Source organism: Crocodylus porosus, unplaced genomic scaffold, assembly GCF_001723895.1.
Source record: "Crocodylus porosus isolate Cpor-Errol unplaced genomic scaffold, CroPor_comp1, whole genome shotgun sequence".
Classification (NCBI taxonomy): domain Eukaryota; kingdom Metazoa; phylum Chordata; order Crocodylia; family Crocodylidae; genus Crocodylus; species Crocodylus porosus.
Window position 1 is genome coordinate 35051800 of NW_017728911.1, and position 20735 is coordinate 35072534.

Consider the following 20735-nt stretch of genomic DNA (forward strand, 5'->3'; position numbering starts at 1 on the left):
CCGAGGTCCCTTCCAGCCCTGATGTCTATGAAATATGAAATGTCTTACATAGACTTCCCCTGCCAGCTGGGAAAGGCATTTCCCAAGCACTGGATCCACAACGAAAACCTGCATTCGTACCTCTACTTTGTCAAATAGCAGTGGGGTGTGTGCATTAATGTGCAACTACCTCTTGCTTGATCAGGTTATAAAATACAGATGTGCCATCTAAAATGTTTACCCTCGGTGGATAAAGACAGACAGACAGACGAGATGGACAGAACTTACATCTGCTGCACCAGGGATTGTGCACTGAGTTTTGCTCCTGTTCAAGCCAGGAATAAAGTACCCAGAGGTTTGTTGCTCAAGAAGAGGCTCTGATTTTAAAAGTATTTTGCAGTCCCAACTTCATGGCTATCTTCCTACTGGATGCAGGGGAACAGCCAGCCTTTAAACAAGTCCCGTTAACCTCAGGGAGAGGACTCACATTAAGAGCTGATGCTTGGTCAAAAATGCAGGGGAAAATCAAGAGACAGTCACACCCTCCCTGGCCTTCTGCAAGCTTGCTGCATGCCTCCCTCTGCCAGATTCCCCACACCCTATGACACTGCAGTCATGATGCTCCCGTCTGTCCAACCTCTGAGAGGGAGATTCCGGGCAGTACCTCCCTCAAGTCTTGCAGTGGCCTCAGAGCCAGGGGAAGGGCATGACTGATGTGGCTTGAAGCCACCTTTGCACTCCCCCGGTTTTGGGATACTCAAGCAGCTGAACAAGGCTCCTGGAATGGCTGAGCTGAACCCAGGCAGGGCTTATTTTACCTAGATACTTATTTCCCTGTGGGCTCCAATGCTGCCTGGAATCTCCCCAACATGGCACTCTTCTAACCCAACCAGCTCCTTGCACATTCACAGTGTCACCTGTAAGGAGGTCCTCTGTGGACAGCCTCATGGCTATTTTGTACAATGTCTGGTTCACAGAAATCCCCCATGGCTGGAGCTGTGTTTCTTTACAGCTCTCTGGTCCTTTTGTATAGCATGAAGAGGATAGAGCAGGAGGGAGAATCTCACCTTAAATCTCTAATTCAGCCAGTGTTTTTTCTTTCCAATGCCCCTCCTCCCCCAACATACCACTGAGTTCTGGGCAAGAAAGGAAGGCAGCATGGCTCTAAAATTAGAGAATGCAAACTGGGTAGCATCACTCTCCCTGGCGATCCATCCCAGGGCATCCATGCAAGCAGTCTCACAAATTACAGGAGGCAAAGCCAAATCAAGCAAGTCAAGCAACTGCTTTCAAAATACTGATAGTCCCAACAGGCCCAAGAGTCATCTGGCAACAACAAAAATTCCAGCAACGAAAAAAAAAAAGCCCAAGACCAAATATATATGAAAAAAATAATAAATAAATTCCCTGGCCAATATTTTTGGACACTGAATAAACCAGCTGCAGAGGAACATGGGAGATAGCCAGGAATATAAAGTGAAGGAAGATCACGTGTGGATCCCCAGCCAAGAAAGTAAGTGAGCAAAAGAATTTTCAAATCCATGTGCAATCTTGGAGGCAGCAATTCCTGCAATTTAAGGAAGAGGATGATGAATAGATGGATTTAAGGTTTGGTCAGCAGTGTGGCTAAGGGGAGTTTCAAGCAGCTGTAACTGATAAAAGATAAGTCATCTTGGTCTCTTGTGGAGGAGAACAGAGCTGGTTAAAATCAAGCCTGGACATTACAGAAATGCAGTCACTGTTCAGCAGCATGTAGGGAAATGAGTGAGTAATGACATGTCTTTCCTGATCAAAAAAATCCAGACAGGGCAGCTATGTGCCCATGTACCACATGGGCACGTCCTTTCAGCTTGTTGTTAAGAAAGGCCATTTCGACTATGTATCGTGTCCTTCCAAAAATGCTCCGCAAATGTGTTTGGTCCGTCACATATGACTTGTGTTTTGTCCATGCCACCAGTTATCACTGAGATAGTGACTCTGCATGCCTCCATTACTTAGCTCACATTATTCAGGCCCACTCCATCCCTAGTCCCTTTCTGCTCCACTGGAGCAAGGCTGTACATTTACAAGCCACCAAGAGGAGAAGACTTACGGGGGATTGTCACACTTGCGCTGTCTGAACCGGACGCCAGTGCCACACGTCCTGCTGCACATGCTCCATTGGCTCCACACGCTCCAGTCTCCGTCCACGTGCTCGGGAATGGGAGTCTTGCTGACGCATTCCCCAGCTCGGCACCACTGAAAGGCAACGGCGTTAGCACAGCATGGTCCAGCGGACACCTTCCTGTGACATTAGCGGGAAGGCTGGTAAGGGTGGAATTAAATGCATGTGCAAGCGTTTGGAGATTCAGGGCTTATGGCAGGAGGGGAGGAAAAAAAGAAGTGAAATATGGAAATGCAAGCTTCTTTCTCAGCCTGTTTAAACCAAAGGGATATTTGTCTTTAGTAACACCAGTAACATGACTGAACCTCCTGCTGGAACTTGCACCATAATACAGAAAACTGTCTAGGTCAGACAAGTGCTAGGACTTCCATTAACCCTCTCGGAAGAAAGTGGGTTCAAGAAATCATACCCCAACGCAACACCATCACCAATGCTAGGGAGTGCTCCGTGCATACATTTCTGGACACTCGGGGTTTGTTCCCATACACCCACACTGACTCCAGTAGGAGTTGCACCCAGCTTATGCTGTACCACACCTGGGACCATCCCCATAAAGCACGATCCACCTGCCACTTCTGCTCCTTGTGCAAAGCCCAAGGATGAGCCACTGAAGCTGCCATGAAGGGGTCTTGGGCAAGTGCCTAGCAGCACACCGGGGACAGAGCCTGAGCATGGCACGGGGTTGTGCGCTGTTTGAAGCCAGGCACACCCATTTGCCTGTTGACGCTGGGTATGCTGAGCAGAAGTGCATGGGGGGAAGGAGGGAAGGGATGGCATCCGCAGTTGCAGGGTCAGCACTGAGGGGGGTTAGGGCCTTGTTGCACCTTATGCTGGGCTGTGTGTTAGTGCTAGCTCGAGTTCAGAGCAGTCATACGCTTAATCTAGAAACCTTCCGACTGTCCCCGCCTGCACAGCTCTGACTTGCCGCTGGAGGCCTGGTGAGCAGGGGCAGGACTAGGAGCTGCAGCTGTGAGCCAGGACAGGTTTCAATCCCTGCTCTATGGGCAGGGCTGTGAGAGATCCTGGGATCGTGGAGGACTTCAACTTGGGCAGCACATCTGTGAGGGATGGCTGCACCTTAATGGAACAGGAGCTGGGTAGTGCAGATCGTAGATAGCCCTGCCCCAGTGTGGTGTAACTTTAAGGTGCAAAATGAGTGCTTAAAATCACTTTAAGGTGTTAATGTGCAGACCCGCCAGGGGTTAAGAGCTCCAGGAGCTGCCCAAAATGACTGTAACAAGGCCTTTAGACAAGCTGCAAGTGTCGGCTGCCTTACTTTAGCTGGAATACAGTACAGTAAGGTTTGTCCAGTGACCACAGCAAAGCAGCCTGCTGTGCTAATGAGTCAGCATCAAAGAATTCATCATTCATTTTTTTACATATGCTTAATTTTTTAGTTAACATATATGCTTTCCTTGATGACAGTAATAAAATGACTCTCCCTCAGTACGTGACACACTGTGACCTGTAACATCTAAATGCTGCAAAATGCTCCATCCTGGATGACAGTTATTTGGGGAGCACCTGACACACAGTGGGGCTTGGCTTAAAAAAAGGAGTTTTCTTTTTTGTTAGTCATTTCTGCCACCGCACTGAATTTTGGAAAGTTTGAATATGTCCCAGCTGTTTGGCTAACCCCATGGAGCATGGCAATTCTAGAAAAAACCTAGGAAAGGGGTCTGAAAGGAAAGGAAAATACCAACTGAATAGGTATTAAGAGCTCCCCTGGGCAAATCCAGAATCACTCTTGGCTTTTGTCCTTCTGGTGTTTCAAACGGTCTCTCTGCATACACCTGCTCCCCGACGTCTCAGACTCTTTGCTGCCCTAACTCATGTGCATGCTGCGCTAGCCTGTCCTGCTGAAATGAATGGAGGGCACCGAGGCAGAAAACTCTCTGACGTGCCTAGTAGGTGCCTTCTACATCGTAAGCTCTTTGGGACTAGGACAGTCTTTTCTTTTCTTTTGGTTTGTACAGAGCTGAGCGCAATAGGGCCTTGTTTTCTCTTGGGTTTTTCCAGAGCCTACCACAGTGGAAACAACAGACAAGGAAAATATTCTCATCTGACCCAGCTGTTAACTGAACAGCTTGCTTAATCTTACCAGGATGAAATGCAAGGCTTCCAGTAAACACTGGACATCTCGGCAACATTATCCCATAGCCATGGTTACAAAAGCCAAAGCAGTTGCTGCAGGACGCTCTGCTTACCTTGTCTGCGCCACATTCGGTGCCATCCAGAGGTGGGTCCAGCTTGGTTTTACAAGATGTATCTCCTTCCACCAGACACCAGAGCCCAGCACACATCAAATGCTGCAATTGCAAAGCAACAAGGGACAGTTACTACTTCTGTCACTATGGGAAATTCTGCTAACGCTCTGTCCACCTCTCTCGTGCGACTCCAGAGCCATATGGTTGTGTTTGGAGAAAGCAATTATTTTTAAGAAGCTGGCACTAAACAGTGGGGCTAGTAACATATGCAGGAGTAATGGATGTGGCTACCAGAAAAAAGGGCACTGATTAAACTGAATTCTTTTAATTGGAATAAAGCAGGTTTGCTAGAAGATCAATGTATGAGGAAGCACAAGACTGGCACTGTGCTACAAGCACACCTGGATTACTGAGTCGCTTACTGTATTTTCCAGTGTATAAAATACACACTCCCCCCGCCACCAAGGATAAAATTGCGGGGAAGGAAATGTTTAGTATACATCTAATTAATTTTTTATCCAAATGTTTATTGCAATTATTTCAATTATTTTCCATTAGGTAACTTCGCATCTTCATTTGACACCTCCATTTTCCTATGCACCAGAAACTACGGTCAGAGGTTTTCTAAGCGACTGCAAATAAATAAAATATAGTACAGATAAAAAGTTCCTGCTAAGCCTCCATCTAGCCATCACAAGCAGAGAATTTCCCATGATAGACATGGAGGAAGCTGAAAAAGCATGTATTTGAGGGATGAATGCCATACAGCCTGAAGGCAGATAAGGTTCTTTGGGTAAATGTGACATCTTTTATTAGACCAACTATATAATTGGAAAATTGTGCTGTGCAATCTTTTAGGTACAAACATCCTTCTTCAGGCAGAAGGAGAGCGTAGACTAGTTGTCTAATAAAAGTTGTCTACATTCTCCCTGTGCCCGAAGAAGGGTGTTTTGTATCCGGAAAGCTTGCACGGAACAATTTTTCCAACTACATAGTCGGTCTAATAAAAGAGATCACATTTACCCAAAGAACCTTGTCTGCCTATGTCCTTAGACCAATACAGCCTGAAGGTATTTGGGAAAGAAACGGACAGAGGGTTATTTATGGCTGATGAGGCCAAGAGAAAAGATCCAAAACAGCAGAGATGCAGGCAGAGGTGATGTTCGAGGGCTTTGATGGTGCAGAGAAGCAGCTCGAATCTGTTACGTTAGAGAAAAGGGAACTGAGAAGACAAGAGAGAGAGAGCAGAGAAAAAGGGCTTGAGATGGAGCGCATCTTGCCACCAGGCTCAAAGCGCGTTCTGGATACCATTAGCACGCGACTGCTCTGTTAGATGGATGTACGTTATAGGGATATTAATGCTGACCATGCTTGCGTGACCTGTCATATCAATAATGCTTGCAGAATTTGAGAAAAAGAACAAGAAAGGGAGGCCTTTAGAGCATTCACATTTTCCATACCGTCCACCCTGCGCAACATCCCATATAAGTGGATGATTTCAATAGAATGTTATATATTTGCATAGCGGAGAATAGAAAAAAAAAAAAGGGCTACATTTCTTTCCACTATTGTTCACGTTTCAACGTAATGGTAAAAAGATGAGAAGCTCGACTCCAGTGCCAGCTGGTCTTGACAAGATTTATTGCACCTCATTAAACAGTTTGAATCAACACACTTTAACCTTATGGCTCTTCCACCATGTAATGTAAGAGTGTGCGTGTGCACGTGTGCTGTGTATACACATGTTGATGTATCTCTATAAAACAGACCCAGGGAGCAGAAGGTGTGGAAGAGAGAAACCCTGACATCAAGAGTGATGATGTAGGAAGGGCTGAAATAAACTGGTGATCCCAGCAGTATCTGCAGTCTGCTTTATCTCATTTTCCTCTGCAAAGAGGATTTTGCACCACTGAAAGTAAAAGACTCTTTATGAGAAAGGAAGGCCTGATTTAGCAGCCGACACATTTGTCATCAGCATCAAGGAAAACCGTGTAAAAAAGGAGCATCAAAGAGTTTTCAGAACATCTGTGCTGCCCCTACCAAGTTGGGCTTCTGGGAAATAGTAGAAAGCCCAAAGACTGCTGTTCTTCTTACTAATTAGTGTTACAAATTAGCACTTTTTCTGAAGTCTTCACACAAAACAACAGTTAATACTTGTGACCTGAGGTAAAGGTAGCATCTGTGCTCTACAGATGGGTACACTGAGGCACACATAAGTTATATGACTTGCAAGAGGCCACCGAGGAAGCCAAACGCAGAACTCCGGCACATGGCATGTTGACATCGGCATGTCTTGTCTTCGCACCACCGTCACCAAGGAGCCAGCACACACGAACAGCCCGACAACTGATATAACTTGACAGATACTCCAACTTAAATGCCCCCCACCTTTGTAAAACTACACCGGCAAAACTGCACCGGTAGATGTCAGATATACCTATGAGCCAGTTATAATGGACCTATCAACAGCCCATCAATGATCCTATGTTGAATTCTATAACCATTGATTAGCCATTTATTAACACATTTATTAATCCTTTATCAGCTGTTTATGAATAGACCCTTACTATGCCGCATGGGTGCTCTATGAACAAGGATGCAGAGCCAAAACAGGTTGACTGTTCTCCTTAGATGGCCACAGATGTTACCAGAGCAATATCTGTACTACTGTCTTCTGACTGCTAGTTGAAAGGAAAGGCAGGCTTGAATGTAAACATATATGTATTACTCTGAATACCAGGCTTTTGGCAGCTGATAGGTATACAGCTTTACCACCTCAGCCTGCCTCCTGTATATTGTAGACAAGAGCAGTTTACCCAATGATTCCTGCACTGAGCATATGGGTTCTGGATGAGTTCTCTCTCTTCTGGAAAAGATACTCAGTTTTGATTTGATGTGAAGAAAAGTCTAATCTATCCCTAGGGAATTTGAGATTTTTTCCTCCAAAGATCCTAGTTTGGGCCCTGGAAGACATTATATTTATAGCATCACAGGTTAATGATGCCATGACACATGTTGAACCAATTTATGGTGCCATGAAATGGAAAACCAGCCACAAAGGTGTTCCACATGCAAAGGGACATATATAATGCGGAACACCTTTGTAGCTCATTTGTAGGACAGCTTGAATTGAATCTGTCCCATGTGACCCAGACCAGGGCTGTCTTGGGGTGATGCCAACAATTAGCTGACTGCCTGCATCCGTCTGGGGATACCCCGTATCTGATCCCAAGGTATCCAGGGTCTGAGATTCAGCTGTTCCCTACTTGATCAGGGTGGGGGCAACCATGGAGTTCCAGTTCAGTCCCAGCAGTCATACAGTTAGGACCTGAGGAATTTTATGCTCCCTCCCCAACCTCATGGGTCCTGCTTTACCCATTTGGCATGGCAGGACATACAATACTGGGGATGGGGCATAAAATTCTTCAGCTCTCGATCACTCCATTATTTTAACATCTGCCAAGGATCTTTGTTACAACATGCCCTGTGGGCTGGAGGTATGAGGAGAGCCAAAATGGATGCTTCTGTGGGCCCCCTTGGAACAAACATCTCTTATCTGGTTGTGTTCAATTATGCTACACTGGGCTCAGTGACAGGGGTGGTCTTGTTCAATCCCTGTGTTCCCAAGTTTTTTGATGGATTAATTAACCTCATTGTTAAACATCTGCACCTTATTTTGATCCAAGCTTTAGCTTCGGATTTTCTATCTGTGTAAGTTGCATGGGCTTAAATACTGTGCTGCAATGCAAAAGAAGAAAGATGAAAGGGGTGGGGAGAGAAAGTCATAAAAATTCAAGCAGCCTTACATACACTTTGAGTTGCCAGCCAGAACCCCTCCACAGTCTGCCAGTGTGGTAGGCAATTAACACAACCAATGCAATGTGCTAAACTACTATGGATCATGACCTTAGGGAATGAATGGGAGTAGCTAAGTGCAGAGAGGGATGTGTGTATGCGCAGTGTAGACAACTACATACAAGGGAAGGATGAGATAGGTGCAAACAGTCAAACACACACACATAGTCTTACGGAGATACATACAAGGAAAATCTCTGCATGATCAACAGCACCTTTGTGAAATTACACAGCACCGAGGTACGGAAAGCAAAGGGTTTTATAGCATCCTTGCTTTCAACTCCTAATACTAAATGCGAAGCATATTGCAGGAAACGGTTACAGAAGAATCTGGTAAATAATGCCACTGCTTTGTGTTTGACTGCATCCCACTACAAAACATAAAGACTTGTTAGCACAGCCCCTCGTCTTTGTATACCATACAGATACCCGGACAAAGATTAAACCGTCAGCTTTGGTGCTGCATGTTCCCAAGACGTTCTATTAAGTTAATAGCTCATTTCAAAAGAGGTCTTATATCCTCTTCAGCAAAAATAAAAACCAAAACAAAAACCTCCATTATCTAATCATCGGCATTCAGCGCTCCTGGGGAATATCAAAGTGAGAAATGGCAAGACATGAAAGGAAGGGGGCTTGTATACTTCACTGGCAATTTAGAGCACAGATTGATAGAGAAGAGGCTATCAAAAGAGCTGTGCTACTATTTAATTGCGAATTCAGCATTCAGCACTTGAGAGGCAGGTCTCTGCCTGCAGAACAAAGTCTTCCCTACAGCATCTTTGAATGTAAAATCATGAGGACTGGAGCAGGGATTTTCCAACAAAATATTTTCTTAGTGGGAAACGTTGATTTGTCAAAACCAAAATGTTTTAGGGGGTGAGGCCAGTATAGACTCATCTACCAAATCGAAATCTTTGTAAAGACATGGTGAACTTGTGGAATGGTCCCATTTTGGCATGTTTGAAAGTTGCATTTTTTCAATTCAAAACACTACAACTGGTGGCACCCACCCACAAATTCATTCTTCCTGCATTAGCTGAGCTTTAGGGTAAGTACAAAGAGAGCCTTCAGGAGACAAACACAGAAACCCTAATGCAGATCCTCCACATTCACACTTTTGCACAGTCTCCATCTTTTTCATGGCATGGACTGTTTCTAAATAACAGGATTAATTTAGGTAGAATATCCCTGCAGGCAATGGACTAGAAGAGTGATGGCCAAACTTTTGGCAGGTCTATAACAAATTGAGCCCCTGCTCCCCAGGTGACACTCTAATCCCCTTCCTCTGTTTGATTTAGTGCTCTGCTTTCTACTCCCTGCCACCTCCCCACCCTGCTACATGCCATGAACGAAGCCACTTGTGACACACACAGAATCACAGAAAGTGAGGGCTGCAAGGGACCTCGGGAGGTCACATCTAATCCAACCCCCTGCTCAAAGCAGGACCAACCCCAACTAGGTCATTGCAGCCAAAGCTTTGTTTAGCAAGGTCTTAAAAACCTCTAAGGATGAAGATCCTACCACCTCTCTAGGTAGTCCATTCCAGTGCTTCACCACCCTCCCAGCAAGAGAGATTTTCTAATACCCAACCTAAACTTCCCTTGCTGCAACTTGAGCCCATTGCTCCTTGTTCTGTCATCTGCCCCCACTGAGAACAGCCCAGCGCCATCCTCTCTGGAAAAACCCTGCAGGGAGTTGAAGCCTACTATCAAATCCCTTCTCCATTTTCTCTTCTGCAGACTAAATAAGTCCAGTTCCTTCAGCCTCTCCTCAGAAATCATGTCCCCCAGTCCCCTCACTATTTTCCTTGCCCTCCGCTGCACTCTTTCCAACTTATCCACAACCTTTCTGTACTGGGGCCCCCAAAACTAGACATAATACTCCAGATGTGGCCTCACTAGTGCTGAATAGAGGGAAATAATCACTTCCCTTGATCTGCTGACTACACTTCTACCAATGCAGCCAAGGATGACTTTAACTTTCTTGGTAACAAGGGCACACTGCAGGTTCATGTTCAGCTTATTGTCCACTGTCACCCCCAGGTCCTGTTCTGCAGAGCTGCTGCCCAGCCAGCACTTGTCCTTGTTGAACCTCATGAGATTTCTTCCAATTTGTGTAGGTCACTCCTAACCCTATCCTCCAGTGTACCTACTACTCCCCTCATCTTGGTGTCACCCTTGAACTTGTTGAGGGTGCGATCTATCCCAACTTCCAGATTGTTAATGAAAATATTGAACAAAACTGGCCCTTGGACCAACCCCTGGGGCACTCCACTTGATACCAGCTGTCAACCAGACATTGAGCCATTGATCACTGTCACGGGGCACTCCCGCGCCCCGCTCCTAAGGAGGCTTAGACCTGGGAAGGGGAGATGTGTAGCAGACACTAGGGTGCCTGCTACTGGCAATAGTGATGCAGGCTTAGCTGTCAGTCAACAGGGCAGCACAGCCAGGGGTTGCTAAGGCGACCGAGTGGGTCAGATGACCAGAAGGGGGCAGGGCCTGGCCCTTTATAAGCAGTCAGGCTGAGGCCAGAAGGCAGATCCATCTGACTGCCTGAGGAGTAGGAGCTCTGCTGCCAAGCCGAGCCGAAGCTCTGCTGGAGAACAGAGCAAAGCCGAGCCGAGTCAAGCAGGAACTCTGCTGCAGAGCAAAGCAGAGCAGAGCAGGGTGAGCAGCCTGACCACCCGAGTGTCGGCATTATGATACGGGGTGGAGAGAACCCTGACAGGGAGATGGAGAATGGCCAGGGTGGCGCTGAATGTATGTTATAGCCAGGAGGCTTATTTTGAGTTACAGCCGGGTGACTTATGGCTTTGAGTTTCTGTTGGGTTGTTTGTGTAAGACCAGAGGACCGGGTGAGGCTGTAGGGGTTGGAGGAGGCCTCAGGGGAGCGCCCCAGTTGCGTGGGGGTTCCTAGTGCCCTTGGAGGGCCCAGCAATTTGGCGCCAAGGAGGGCACAGCAGGTGGTGCGCTGTAGCGTGGCGCTGTGTAGTGGGGTGTCCCGACCCCGGCCCAGTGGGGCGACATCGGGCGGAGTTAGTGGGGTGTCACACCACCTGAGCCCTGAGCGCGAGAAGCGCAAGTACAGGCCCGAGTGAGGGCAGGGGGGGAGCACGAGTACAGGCCCGAGTGAGGGCAGGGGGGGAGCGCAAGTACGAGCCCGGAGAAGGGCGAGCACATGGTGAGAAGCCCCCGGAGAAAGCGCATGCATATTGGGAGGCCCCGGAGAGGGTGCGTGCATAAGAGTGAGACAACCCGAGAGGGGTCACTGAAACAAGTGTTGACACGAGAACGTCTGGCACACCTGCGAGGCTTGGGGTGTGCTAAACGGGAGGTCTGAGGCACGCATAGCCCATAAGGCTGGGGTGCACCAGGTCACCCTATACAGGATAGGGGCCAGTATAAGAGCACCGGGTCCAAGGGGCCAAGTAAGGCAGCCTCCCATTAATCCTATAGGAACAGCAAAGTCGTGGTGGGCAAGATTGAGGGTGTTAAACAGGCAACTTGGCACGGTAGGGGCGCTAGGGGAGATCACGGCCGCTCCTGGGTCCCCGCCCCATGACAATCACTACACATTGAGTCCAACAATCCAGCCAGCTTTCTATCCACCTTACAGTCCATTCATGCAACCCATACTTCCTATGCTTGCTTGCAAGCACACGGTCGGAGACCGTATCAAAAGCCTTGCTAAAGTCAAGGTATATCACGTCCACTGCTTTCCCTGCATCCACAGAGCCAGTGATCTCATCATGCTACAGGTTGGCCACCCTGGACTGGAATTGGAAATTTAATTTATGATCACAGGTAGATCCCAGGGACAGTCCATAAGATGAGCAGATGGGCAGCACCTTCAGGACCATCTCAGAAGCTTACAGGATCAAAACCATAAACGATCTCTTCATTGCATATCTGCATACCACAGTTCATGAGGGTATCTTTCCAAATTAGAAAGAATTGTGCAGTAATTGCATCCCTGTCTGCATTTGCTACCACCTGCCCTGGATTTGTGAAGAATGAAAGAATTCATTCTCTTGAGAATTAATTTGCTCCTGCTGTCTATTGGCCACTGGAAACAACTGCTGCTGATTTTTGGCATTGGATTTAAACTCTTTGAAACCAATTTTGTCATCAAAGAGAGGGGATTACAGAGAAGGACTAAGAAAGAGTAAATATCCCTAAGGAAGAGGAACAAAAGAAGATATACACAGAGAGAATGTTTTTTAAATAGACTGGTTTGCAATGAAGCATCAGATCCCTCTAATTTTGCCAAGGTTTTGGCTTGGCATGTATCTAATTATGAGCACTAATGCACCCCTGTGCAAAATTTCAATTAACACCAATTAAATACAATACTGTAATAATACACTAAGAACTTACATAGCCTCTTCAAAGTACTGGATGTACAGTTATTAATCCTCTCAACATGCCTGTAAGGTAGGAATTATCTAAGCTGTTTTACAGGTGAGAAAACAGATGCGCAGAAATTAGGGTCAACACTTTCAATTGTCTCTAAACTGTGAATGACTCACAGACTGATATAACCAGAGAGGCTGACCAACTCCATTGCTCCCTGATATTAGTTAGATCTGGGGGCTTGCACTGAACAGTAGAAACTTCCATAACTGGAAGCCAGTTTCGAAAATATGGACTGAGGCAAGGTGCCCAAGACAACAAGGTGAATCAGTGATGGAGCTGGGATAAACACATAAGGAGTAACCTCTAGAGCTTCCTTTACAGCTGGTACTGAAAAGAGATCAGTCATAGGTCCTGTACAGAGTAAGGGGGAGAGAAATCGCAAATGAGAATGGCTGACATAGAAGTAAGGGGGAGAAGCTGTGGGGCAGCTGAGAGCTATTCCAGTATTGATGGGGACATGCTAAGTCCGCATTTCATCGAAACCATCCACCACACCAGAAAGCTCCCACGTTTGTGATTTTTATTCCTGAACAGATCAATTCTTTTTTGTGCTGCACCACAAAGGCACCAGGAAAAGACTTTTTCAGATACCGGAAAAGGAATTATTCCAAAAGATGTACTCCCCCAGTCATGAAGAGCTGCCACGGAGTCCACCTGACCCTATGGTCATTGCTTTCATTGATTACTCGAGTTGTATCTATGAGTGAGAAGAGAACTACCACACACTGAGAAAGCACATAAAAAGCAAAAGGATAATGGGGTATGAGAGGACCTTGAGAGTTACCTACTTTCCAGCGATACTATTTTAGTTGTAGAAAAGCCTGAATTCAACACAGTCATTTCTTAGATTTTTTTTAATCATTCGGTTGGGAGGAGAGCCAAGGTCATCTCGTCCAACCTTCTGTATAGATAAAGAGCTTGGTGATCCTAACCCTTCCCAGGGAGATGCTTCTCCTGCCTCTTGAAAACCCTTTGTGGGAGGTTCTGCATAATCTGTTGCCATGTTCTACATCATGGGGCACCTAAGAAAACACATGCAGCAAACATGAATGAGGTTGTGCTGAACTTAGTCTTTGGAGACACATAGCTTTATACATCTCTATCTGGCTAGCAACATATGGCTCCCCTTCCAAATATACCTGTCTCCTTGCATGTATAGAGGTGTACCGATACATCAGTCCGTATCATATCAGCACTAATAAATGGAAAATTGACATTATCGGGAATTGGCTTTTTTGGCCGATGTGGGCAATAAAATTGCCGATAAATGCTGCGTGCATGTGTGCAGCCAAGCATGCAAGCAGCCAGCCCAGCAGCTCCACTGGTAAGTCTGTTGTGGGGGTGGGAGGTGCGGGGGGGGGGCAGATCGAGGCCCCTGAGGTGAGGGAGGGACTGGGGCTGGGGCAGGGATTTGGATACAGCCACAAGGGGCTCATCCGGGGGGGCATGGATCCTGCTGATATGCACACCCCCAGGGGAGATATGAGGGGCATGTCCCCCCCCCAGATCTGTGCATGGGGCCAGGGCAGGACGGACTGCCACTGTGGACTGGGGGCAGCACCAGGCTCTTCCTGGGGGGCTAGGCCAGGGCTGTGCTTTGGCTGGGTGGAGGTGGTGCTGGGAGGGGGGCTATGGCGAATTTTGGGGTGGCCACAACCCACCCCATAGCCCCACGCCCAGAGCCGCCACCACCACCCACTCTGAGTGCAGCCCCAGTCCAACCCCACCCCCTGCCCCTGGCCCCAACCCGCAGCAGCAGCCTTCCCTCACCCCACACACAGATCTGGAGGGCACATGCCTCCCACGCCTGGCCCGGGCATGCACGTAGTGGTGGGACCCCCTCCCCTCGCGTTCCGTGTATGAGCTGTGTGGCTGTCCCACGCCCTGCCACAACTGGACAGTACCTGCCTCTGCCCCAGCCCCACTCCCTCCCTCACCACAGGAGCCTTGATCTGACCCCCCCATGCCCTTCCCTTCCCCCACTCCTTAAATAACTCCTACCATAACCTTTAACAGCAGGGAAAGCCATTTTACCAATATATTAGCAATGGTAGTTACAGCTTCCCTAAGGCTTCTACCCAGATGTTGCCAGCTTAAGGAGAGCAAGAATAGCATTGTCCCAGGCCCGAGCTGACAGAATAGGTATCTTTGATGGAGAGGATTGTCCCTTGTTGGCTTGAAGCATTACTTCTAAGAAGTTTAGCACAGCTGGGGAAATTTAAATAGAAATCTATTTGCAGGAAGTTTGGATCTCAGGCTCATCCCCCATTCCTGTCAGTCATGGCAGATGCCAGAGTGAACTGCACTGCCACTGAAACTGTATGATACAATAAACTGTTCCAATCTGAGCCCAATACTTGTTACTGGGAGCAAACCCAGTGAACTAAACAGATCTATGTCTACAAGGAAGAAACACAGGCAAATAAAAAGATCAGAACTGGGCCCTCAATCAGTGCTACCGATAACTATCCTCGTCACAGAGTTATAGAGAAGTAGGGTGGAAGGGACTTCAGAGGTCATCTAGTCCAACCCCCTGCCTTCAGCCGGATTATCCCTATCCAAACCATCCCATACCAAATGTGATCTAAACCCAACATAAGATTACAACATAGACCTGCCACCCGAACCTGCCACAGGCGTACACAACAAAGGAAGGGTGCTGTATGACCAAGAGTTTCAGAAGTGACAAGCGGGTTTGGCTGCCCCGCTTCCAGCCGCTCAAAGGAGCCTGACTCGGTCTTTGCATCTCTCAAGCTGGCCACTCCAAAATTGAGACGCTGACCAAGTTTGAAAACCTCCGACCGTATCCCTGCTCCGAAGAGCTTGTACGCTAATCCAGACTGTAACGGGACACATGAGACAACGACGCAGGTGGAATGGCATGGATTCAGCATGGAAATCAATAATGGCAGGGACAGCGAGAGGATGGCTGTGCCTATGGACTGCAAGGAAAGCCAGTGTGCCCTTGGGAGCCAGCAGCTGAAGGCACAAAGGTAGGCATGAAAGGCAGAGAGGAGGTTATTTGGGAGCCAGATTGTTTTCTATACTTGAAGCCTGGAGGCAAGTGAAGAGGTGAGAATGGGAAGGCTCATAATGTCACTGAGCCGCATTGTGTTTCATGCCAGATAGTATCTTCAGGTACTGAATTAAACCCTTTTGTTGTAAAGCCCTATTTGGATTTTATGGTTGTTGGCCAGGATGGATGTAACAAAATCAACAGGAAAGGTATTAATGAGACAGCAAGCTAATAGAGGGCTAGGAAGCTTGCATGAATAAATGATCTTCTGCCTCATGGCACATACCAAAGAAATACTTGTAAACCCATGATGAAGGGGGGCCCTTCTCCACCTTCCTTACAATGCAGGACAGCTTCGTGCCATCCATTTCTTGTGCTTTGTGGACTCTGGGTTTCGATTCCCTAGGTAAGGAGACATGACTGCACATTACGTACCTCTGAAGAAGTCACGACAGTCTCCTCACAAGGTCAGACTATGGAGAAATGAATGGGCTTAGCATTAGCTTAAGGCAGGGGCGGGCAATTATTCTGGGCGGAGGGCCGCTTACTGAGTTTTGGCAAGCCATCGAGGGCCACACGGCAGGCAGTCGGGGCAGATAAATATTAATTTCTAAATGTTTTAGGGGCCCCACAGGCTGGACAGAATGGCCTGGCAGGCCACATCTGGCCGGTGGGCCGCATTTTGCCCACCCCTGGCTTAAGGAATGGAGAACTCCCTTGAATGAAATATGGTGCAGACATATAACTGTCTTCTAGGCAGTCCTCAGGTGTTACAGGGGCTGCCGATAAGCCTCAGAGGTCAAACCATAATGGCTGAAGTAGGAAAGAAATGAGTACGCCATGCAAATAGCCAAACTCAGAAGCACGTGCTCCGTGCACGGAGGTCCTGGGATGGGGCATGGAGCACATATATTCTGTCTCCACCCTCCAAAATCCACACGCTGCAAATTCCCCGTGGCTGGAGCCACCGCGCAGGGCCAGAGGGATCTGCTAAGTTGGGAACCTTGACTGCGTCTGTGCAAAGGACAATAAGCAAAGCCCATAGCTAACCTGGCCAGCCCCACTTTCATGCTTCCTACGTTGCCTCCACACAGCCCAAGGGCCCGACCTTGCAAGGTGCCCAGACGCCTCCTCTTCCATAGGCTACCATGGGAATATGACATTCAGCACCTTACAATATTGGGCCCTGAAGCCCCGGGGGATCTGTGTGCAACGCGAAGAAGACATACTTTAAACAAAAGAAGGGGCAACACTGCCTGTCATAGATCCCTTAAAAGCTGGGGAATGAAACAAGTGAAGTCACAGATCTTGTTTCTTGGCCATGCGAAATAAGACGGGGATAGTAAAAATAAATATAGATATCTACATGCAGGGTTCAGATGTGGCTGGGAAGATTATGGGAGTTTTCTCTTGAAGTGTTTTGCAGATGAGAAGTTCCCAGAAGGCTGATGGGAGAGGTCTGACTGCACTGCAGGCTTGTTAGACAGTATTTGCAGGCTGATATTCAATAGCACTTTGGCTAATTTAGTTAAGTTCAGCCTTCAGCTGTAGATGCCACATCACAAGGCTACGCTAATTCTCTCTCCCCCCTTGTGTCTTAATAAGCAAATGTAGAGTTTCCAAGCTCTCGGGCGCTCAATTCTTAATGTGCACTTCATGTTATTTTTTAAGAGTTTATTGTTTTAATATTCCCGAATTTCCAGATTGTATTTTTATAATTTTATTTTGGTTCCTCTCTCTCTCTCTCTCTCTCTCCATTTTTCTTGAAGCCGCTGCACCAGAATGCGTTTTGACCAACTTCCAAACTGAAACAAGTACAAAAATTTCTGAAGCATTCCAATAATTGTAAACTGGGCTGTGCTACACAGGCAGGGACTCTGCTTCTCTCCCTCTCTCTCCCTTTCTTAAACAAAAAGTATTTCCATTGAAAAGGAGGAGGAAAAAGGGCTTTCTTGCAACGTACAGAAGCCGTGAAATAGGACACTTCAGTTTCTTCTAAAGCAGGCAAAGTGAAAATAGTCCCAAGTTTTAACAACCCACATTAGGGAAGCTATAAAATATAGTAGGGCAATTAGGTAAATTATGACCTTTGCTTTTAAAAGGGAAAATCTTCTAATTTGACATTACAGTTGCCAAGTTGCTAGGCTGCAAGGTTTGACAAAATCAAATCCATCCTTTCCTGGAGTTGCATGATTACTATTTATACAGAACCCACAGCATGTAGGTGTTTTACAGAAAAATATGTAGACAAAGCCCCAGTCTATAGGGAGGTTGATCCATATCCTGTTAGCGCAGGGACACAGCTGACTTCGTACCGGTCCTTTGAAACGCTCGCTCCGAAAAACAACCCTGGTTCCAATCATGCAGCCGACTGTGTGGGAGCGTCCCTGCAACACAGAGCCCCACTGATTTTAATAGGATCCCCACCCCCCGGCTCAGGGCTCAACTCTGATCATTAATTTTTTTTTTGCAGGGGAATGATTGCAGAGTGTGCCACTGATGACACAGATTTCCTTACCCGCATTTCCCAGCATGCCTCTGATTACAAAAGCTTTTGCACCGTTCCCTTCACCACTCTCCTTTGAGCTCTCCCTTTTCCAGACTGCACGGCTCAGTCTCACCTACCTGCTGTAATGGTTCCCTTTCTGCATATCCTACTGAAGGCGTTTATTTAAGAACAACAGCTGTATTCCTACTGGGCTTTGATCTACTAAAAACTTATTTTCACCCCCCCCCATATTCCAGGTTTCACTTAATAATATCCCTATTTAAGCAAAAAAACCCAACCCAAAACAACCCCTCAGTCACAGTGTTAATCTCTCTCTCTCTACATGCCATTTTAGTCGAAGCGGAGTTTTGACTCAAAACAAGCCTGAAAGATAATGGTTATGTAAAAACCCACAAAAATGTGTTAATAATAAATAAGCCAAAAGGCACATAAAACGGAAAGCCAAACACTGGATACAAGAGATACAAACCACATTTTTTCCATAAATATAATTTCAGTACAAAAGCCTCCGTTAGCAGGCATGCCAGCTTGGAAAGCGAGCCCAGCGCTCCTGATTAAACACACCAGGACGTTTTCACAGGAGGTTGTGAACAGTGCGTTCTTGTGTGCTGCTGCAGGAGAAGCGTCACCCTTGCCGGGGGAGACGCTGCAGTGACTACAGCCTCGTGCCTTCTCCGTGCGGCACGGCACCGCTAGACACAGAAGGAGGCAAAGGGTTAAGCTCTCCCTGCAGCACAAGGCTTATGCAGCATTTAAATCCCATGCTGCAAGCTCATATGACTTGAAGAGTGCATGAGCTTTTGCGATTTGGGCAGGAGAGCATTTCACTCTGAATTACAAGTGCAGTCTAGCTCTAGGAAATGGAAGTCGGTCAGGCTGAACGTTAAGCGCTTTGCAAAACCCAGGAGGTAGGTGTCCAAAGTACATCCCAGCGAGGCACCAAATACCTGGACAAACAATATGGCATATTTTAAAAGGCATGCTACTATTTCTCTTTGATTCCACCCCCGAACCCCCACTGCCTGCATCTCATGCAACTTGGGAACCATACTGTCTTCTGTGGCATTTCCGGTAAGACAGGTAATCAAGAAGGGCAAACTAGGCATAACTAAGAGGAGCCAACAGAGGCCTAGCTGACTTGGCACGGGGGAGGGAGCTACACCTCTGAAGACAGGAGCTGCTTTATTCCTAAAAAGCAAACATCACTATGACAAAACCCTTACAGGCCACGGGCCATTCTTCCAACTCAAACCATCACTGCACAATAAATAGGGGCCTGCTAGTTTTACAAGATGTACTTTCAGGAACTTAAACTCCTTCCCCATGTAACGAGATGAGAATCATTCCCAGGCAGTGACGAATACCTAAAACTGAGTCAATTTAGGTGAGAAGCCAGCCAACTTTTCTGGCCCCGGGGGGGGGTTAGTTTGCTAAAGAAAGTTCTAAAAACATTGGGGGTGAAACCCCCAGTCATCCCCCTGAAGTCAACAGCAGCCTCCACCAGGATCCTCAACTGCTGCTGAGAAAGTGCACCTATCTCAGGGGTGGGCAAAATGCGGACCAGGGGCCGGATGCGACCCGCCAGGCCATTCTATCCGGCCCACACGGGCCCCCCCCAAAATTAAGAAAATTAATATTTATCTGCCCCAGCCTGCCTAACACGCAGCATTCGATGGCTTGCCAAAACTCAGTAAGCAGCCCTCCGCCCAAAGTAATTGCCTGCCCCCGATTTATCTGCTATGCTATTTGTATGCCCTCACTGACAGACAACGCATGGATGATACAATAGGAAAGGCTCATGGAGAACTCCACGAAAACTCACTTTTGATACATTTGCAAGCAACAAGAGCACTCTGGAGAAGGATGTAATCCTGACATCCATAGAGGTGAGGCTTGGTAAAATGCACATTACCCCCGGTGAAATCATCTCCATTGAGAACTGGCAAACTTCTGTGTTTCTTCTTCCCTGGCCCTAAAGTCAAAGCTGATGTGCCAGTCTCCCACAGATGTACACAGAGACCGACTGAGGGGTGAGCACAGCTTCACCTACCCAATGGCCAGATTTCCAGGTCAATCCTGCAAGTGCCACCTGGATCCATGTCAGAACCAACATGAGCAGCGCATGATCCAAAAAACATTTGCATCTACTCAGGAGCTTGTCATTTATTGGCAGACATGTCATTTATTATTTATACAACATCATAGAAGAACACAGTGCTCTTGAAACAAATTATTATTCTGCACTGGTCTGGTCCTGCAGGGAGCAAACCAGGAAAGCCAAGGCTGCAACTGAACTCCAACTAGCTTCGAGCATCAATAAAAAGTCCTTTTTCAGATATGTGGGGAGCCGGAGGAAAAGCAAGGGCAATGTTGGACCCCTGCTAAACCAGATGGGGCAACTGACAACTGACGCCCAGGAAAAGCCAATGTATTAAATGGGTACTTTGTCTCAGTCTTTCATCAGTCCCATGGGATGCCCATGCCTGCTATGGGACAGGGTGGTCCAGGTGAGGGAGATCCCCTGCCCTCCATCAATGCTGACCTCGTGAAGGAACATCTTGAGGGCCTGGACACCTTCAAGTCAGCC

At 47.2% G+C, this 20735-nt stretch overlaps 1 protein-coding gene across 1 annotated transcript in view; it reads right to left on the minus strand.

The window, feature by feature from the left end:
- The window catches only part of ADAMTS17 (ADAM metallopeptidase with thrombospondin type 1 motif 17), a 252778-nt gene that overhangs the window by 115800 nt on the left and 116243 nt on the right, over positions 1-20735 (minus strand). The window contains exons 10-11 of the mRNA XM_019533183.1: positions 4351-4452; positions 2072-2217 (exon numbers count right to left, since the gene is read on the minus strand). Of these exons, the coding sequence (XP_019388728.1) occupies positions 2072-2217; positions 4351-4452 (248 nt within the window). The remainder of the gene's footprint in view (positions 1-2071; positions 2218-4350; positions 4453-20735) is intronic.